Consider the following 5,576-nt stretch of genomic DNA (forward strand, 5'->3'; position numbering starts at 1 on the left):
GTGAGGGTCCTTACCTGGCTTGGGGATCATTGTGACAACCGCCGACTTCCAGGGCTTGGGGAAATGTGCGGTGTCGATAGTGTCCTCCCCTGGTGCCTTGATCTTCAGTTTCTTGATGTGCTCTTGCAGCTTTGTGACAGTGACATGAGTGATGAGGGGGTTGGGGATAAAAACCTGACGGTCAATGATGGTCTTTCACTCAGGGTCAAACAGGGGGCCACCAGGGCAAGAGTGTATGTCCTATTCAATCTGACAACTGGTAAAGTTAAGTTATTCTGTAAAATAAGCCTTTGTGTAAAATATAATGTTAAGCATGATATGTTTTAAGCATAGTCTTACAAGACAATGGTCAAATAATTACATTCTCTCCAAGAAATCTTTCAAATGTTTGCTTGTTTATTTCACAGGACCCCAATTTTCAAGAAATATATGATAAGCCTCGCAAACCTAAAAACAACAAGCATTATGACTTTCACTGATATGTAAAATACCAATATACAAAACAAAATAAATATAGAATTAATATTTCAATAGCATGCCTCACAATGCAAAAGGCATATGTACTTTATGTATACATTACATTTACATTTAAGTCATTTAGCAGACGCTCTTATCCAGAGCGACTTACAAATTAGAATGACAACTATGAAGAGATGAAGCCTAATTTTCCAAATCACATTTTATTAATAAAAACAAAGCCCTGGATCTACCACTCTAATCTAGGTTTATAACAAAGCTCTGATYTTACATTGTACCTTGATGCATACAAGTAACACAGCCTAAATGTCTTAAAAGCTGGTTGACGGCACCCATCCATCTGCGCAATATACAACAGTCTGTCTACACCGGAAACAGTCGGCTGGGCAGTTAGTGCCTTATTCAAACGCCTTCAGAATGAATTTACATTACTGACATCTTTTTACACGTGAAGGTATTGCGGGGGAAGAAAAACAACAGTGGGAAAATATAAAATACATTGCTTATAGTCAAACAAGGCAGTCTGACAAAGAGAMCGGCCTAGAAACTCTACAGCACCTGTAAGGTAAAAGGAGAGATAGATGATGCTTTGCTTTCTGTACATTCTAGAAGGTTTAGTAGCACCATGTAAAAGCTCGAGTCAACTGTCTTAAGGGCTTTTCCCACTACATGTTCTTAGCCCAGGGCAAACCTTAACCCTGGTTGAAAACTAGCCCTGGGCTACGTGCAGTGTGAACGCGACTTAAGAGGGACAAGCGACAGGCAAGGTAAAGCTTTAAGGGAAATAGTCCATTTCAGTACAGTCAGTGCTTTCAGCCTCTTCATTTTTGTTTCCTCCCCTCATCTCCATGTCATGTGCGGTAAGCAATGTAAGTTGATCTCAGAACCATATTCTATCTTTAACTGCTCTTAGTAAGTTAATATGGCTTGGCGAGGCAGAGTACAACAGATGGAAGGAATGCAGTCACACCGGGTGATTGACAGGATTTTAGTTCTGGAGCACGTTATGGTCAGGCGCTGTGTTGACATGATGACAAATGTCAGAGGTGTTCTTTCCTGTCCTGAATCTCTGGTGGACTGCTGGCTGCTGCTGCTCTGTAGCCTGGTCCCAGATCTGTTTATGCTGTCTTGTAAACTCCTATGATTGTCACGCCAATGGCCATAGGATTTGTCGAGACAGCACAAACTGATCTGGGACTAGGTTAGCTGTTCAAGGTGCTCCATTAGCTTTTCTGAGTGTTCGTCTCCAGTTCCAGTTCCTCTCCATCTTGTAGTTCTTTGTCCACTTCTTGTAGTTCCTGGTCATCTTGTAGTTCCTCATCTTCTTGTAGTTCTTTGTTCTGGTCATGTATCTGATCATACGAACACTGTAGCTGCTCAACGTCTTCTTCATCTTCATCTTCCTCGTGCAGAGTCAGTTTCCTGTCCTCCACCAGCTTCATCTTGTCCCGGATGTGTACAGCAGAGGACGCCATGTCTCCTGGGCTGCCGAAGTACTGCTCACTCCTAAAGGGGGACATAGCGGAGGGAAGGAATCAACAACAAGGCATCAGCTCTCCTCTTAAAGTGGCATGCATCATTAGATCTTCAAACATCTTCATGTACACTCTACATTGATAAATGGTTATAGTGGATGGATAACATCAGTTGCCAGTGTAAATTAAGTTTGGTACTTGAGGAGTAAATTGGAAATAACTTTACCAGCATTGACGTTAATCCGCACCATGACAAGTTTCAGGGAGTCACTAAAGTCATGTAGGTTTTAGTGTGACCTGTCCTCTGTTTCTTACCCATCTGGGAATATAACAGGGACAGTGAGTCTGTCCAGTAGAGCCTTCCCCACTGTCTCCACCTCCTCATAGGTCTCCTGCTCCACCTCCACTGGGAGATCACCCTGCTCTGGGCTGGCTTGGACCAGCACCTGGGATGGAGAAGACAGTGTTGTGTTCATATTTCAGAACAACATWTGGATTCTTTAGACATTCAGAATGGTGAAAACAGAGAGCCACAAACACCACTAACCCAAACAGGTCTAKAATAGATAAAAATACAAAATATGTTWCAACTTCCCCGGTCTCCCCTTAATAATAGCCTAGTGAGCRCAACTTTCAAACAATTTCCCCCACTCTTCCCTAYCAGCGAATCGAAGGAAATTCCGATGAGCGCAACAAAGTTTTGGATATTTTTCAATGAAAGTAAAGGACAGTAATGTTACCAGTAAAGTAGGACGCCCAGGTTTTAATAGGTGATAATAAGACAGTGTCATGAAAGGAGTGTGGTTGTTTGGCCTGGCAAAGTGGTTTTATGGCTGACTGAATGGGAGCTGATAATTATGAGTCTTTTACTCCGCTGGTCTTGGCTGCTCTCGGGAAGAAATGACGAGTCCTCATTGTCCGAGACGAGTCAAGACTAAGTAAAAATGTGTCCAACACAGAGACAAGACCGAGACACTCAATATATGGTCTCGAGACTGGACTCACTACAACACTGATCATTAAAGAGGCTGCTCTGGAGTTCAGTTGCTAATTGTTTACCTAAAATGTTGGATTGAGTGTTGCCTGTCATCACTACYTTCTGTCATGAAACCCCACAACCCATAGGTTTTCCATAGACTCGAAAAAGCCTTTTCTTGGTGTCTCATTCTTTCCAGTAACTATTGTCCATTCTCCACCCACCTTCTCAGCTGCGGTGTGGAAAGAGCATGCCATTTCCAGCCGATGAACCCTCTCCTCAGAGGTGACAGTGAACTGTTTCCAGACCCGGTTGAGGCGTGGCAGGGTGTCACCAGAGGAGCGCGTGGTGCAGCGTAGAGACTGACACAACACCACCGTSGCCTGAAGCAGCTGACGGCCGTAGTCATAGGTGCTCTGAAACACAGAGAGAGGGAGATGATCAGGGTTGTGTTAATGTGTTCAGGGTTGTGTTCTGTACATGTATGTCAACAGCTTGCCACGAGAGATCAGTACCTGTGCAACATCCACAAATTTCTTGTGTTTCTCCAGCAGCGCTTTGGTTTCCTGTGCATCGTCCCCGAGCCTGATGTGGGTCTTCAGGAGAGCATCCAGCAGCTCACCAAGCCACTCCACCGCCTGGGAATCAACACAGGTATGAGGTTTACAAGGTCTTCTTAACAACAAAAACAATATGTCAATAATWACAATACAACACATCAGTGACATGTTGAAATATGCAACCCAGAACCAAAGATTAAACTAACAAACAGACTGACAGAGATGAAGAAGGGAAGGTCCATAGACTGACCTGTGATGCATCTTCCTCACACTTGAAAAGCTGGACCATCTGAAGCATCTTCAGTCTCCTCACATCCACCATGTCTTCACATCTAGACAGAACCAAAACACTCTTAAAACATGACAATGGTCATTTCCATGTCAATATCCATGGCAACGGCCAAAATTCTATGATATTCCAKAAATTGTCTGACTCGTGGAAGCTTTGTAAACAACTTCAGCATTATCTGGAGCAGCTGCAGCCCTGCCCGCTCAGGAAAAAAAGACATCTGGGCAAACCTTTGTTTCCGGAGTTGCATGTCCTCCATAACTCCTTGGATATGATCAATGTTTTCTTTGTTCTCAATGGGCACGTCCTTCCCATAGGACCAGGTTGTCTGGTTRGACATCTGATCCATCACGACCTGACCTTTCTCCCTYAGGCCTGCCAGGGATCCCTCTGGACAGAGCATCACAGCAGAGAATATTCCTCAATAACCAAACTAACACTACTGATAGTTATAAAATATTCKAACCAAACCTTATTCTTGCAGTTATCCATCTACAGTTGAAGTCGGAAGTTTACATACACTTAGGTTGGAGTCATTAAAACTCGTTTTTCAACCACTCCACAAATTTCTTGTTAACAAACGATAGTTTGTCGGTTAGAGTGAATTTTGGCCCATTTCCTCCGACAGAGCTTTGGTGTAACTGAGTCAGGTTTGTAGGCCTCCTTGCTCGCACACGCTTTTTCAATTCTGCCCACAAATTTTCTATACGGATGAGGTCAGGGCTTGTGATGGCCACTCCAATACCTTGACTTTTTGTCCTTAAGCCAATTTTGCCACAACTTTGGAAGTATGGTTGGCATTGTCCCTTTGGAAGACCCATTTGCGACCAAAGATTTAACTTCCTGACTGATGTTTTGAGATGTTGCTTTAATAATCCATATAATTTTCCTCCCTCATGATGCCATCTATTTTGTGAAGTTCACCATTCCCTCCTGCAGCAAAGCACCCCACAACATGATGCTGCCACCTCGTGCTTCACGGTTGGGATGGTGTCTTTTGGCTTGCAGCATCCCCCTTTTTCCTCCAAACAAAACGATGGTCTTATGGCCAAACAGTTCTATTTTGTTTCATCAGACCAGAGGACATTTCTCCAAAAGTACGATCTTGTCCCATGTGCAGTTGCAAACCATAGTCTGTCTTTTTTTATGACGGTTTTGGAGCAGTGGCTTCTTCCTTGCTGAGCGGCCTTTCGGGTTATGTCGATATTGGACTCGTTTTACTGTGGATATAGATACTTTTGTACCTGTTTCCTCCAGCATCTTCACAAGGTCCTTTGCTGTTGTTCTGGGATGGATTTGCACTTTTCGCACCAAAGTACGTTCATCTTAGGAGACAGAACGAGTCTCCTTCCTGAGCGGTATGATGCTGCGTGGTCCCATGGTGTTTATACTTGCGTACTATTGTTTGTACAGATGAACGTGGTACCTTCAGGCATTTGGAAATTGCTCCAAGGATGAACCAGACTTGTGGAGGTCTACCAGTTTTTTTTCTGAGGTCTGGCTGATTTCTTTTGATTTTCCCTTGATGTCAAGCAAAGAGGCACTGAGTTTGAAGGTAGGCTTGAATACATCCACAGGTACATCCACAATGACTCAAATTATGTCAATTAGCCTATCAGAAGCTTCTAAAGCCATGACATAATTTCTGGATTTTCCAAGCTGTTTAAAGCACAGTCAACTTAGTGTATGTAAACTTCTGATCCACTGCAATTGTGATACAGTGATATATAAGTGAAATAATTTGGCTGTAAACAATGTTGGAAACGTGACCTGTGTCATGCACAAAGTAGATGTCTTAA

General features: G+C 43.3%; 1 protein-coding gene across 3 annotated transcripts in view; it reads right to left on the reverse strand.

Annotated features, from left to right (window-relative positions):
- Window positions 1-1,247: 1,247 nt before the first annotated feature.
- Window positions 1,248-5,576, reverse strand: part of LOC111977612 (SEC14 domain and spectrin repeat-containing protein 1) — a 26,543-nt gene continuing 22,214 nt past the window's right edge. For all 3 annotated transcript variants that reach the window (XM_024007137.2, XM_024007119.2, XM_024007126.3), the window contains exons 15-20: window positions 4,008-4,167; window positions 3,739-3,820; window positions 3,444-3,566; window positions 3,153-3,344; window positions 2,268-2,398; window positions 1,248-1,983 (exon numbers count right to left, since the gene is read on the reverse strand). In XM_024007137.2, the coding sequence (XP_023862905.1) occupies window positions 1,701-1,983; window positions 2,268-2,398; window positions 3,153-3,344; window positions 3,444-3,566; window positions 3,739-3,820; window positions 4,008-4,167 (971 nt within the window). In that variant the 3' untranslated portion in view covers window positions 1,248-1,700. The remainder of the gene's footprint in view (window positions 1,984-2,267; window positions 2,399-3,152; window positions 3,345-3,443; window positions 3,567-3,738; window positions 3,821-4,007; window positions 4,168-5,576) is intronic.

Source organism: Salvelinus sp. IW2-2015, linkage group LG2 (assembly GCF_002910315.2).
Source record: "Salvelinus sp. IW2-2015 linkage group LG2, ASM291031v2, whole genome shotgun sequence".
Classification (NCBI taxonomy): domain Eukaryota; kingdom Metazoa; phylum Chordata; class Actinopteri; order Salmoniformes; family Salmonidae; genus Salvelinus; species Salvelinus sp. IW2-2015.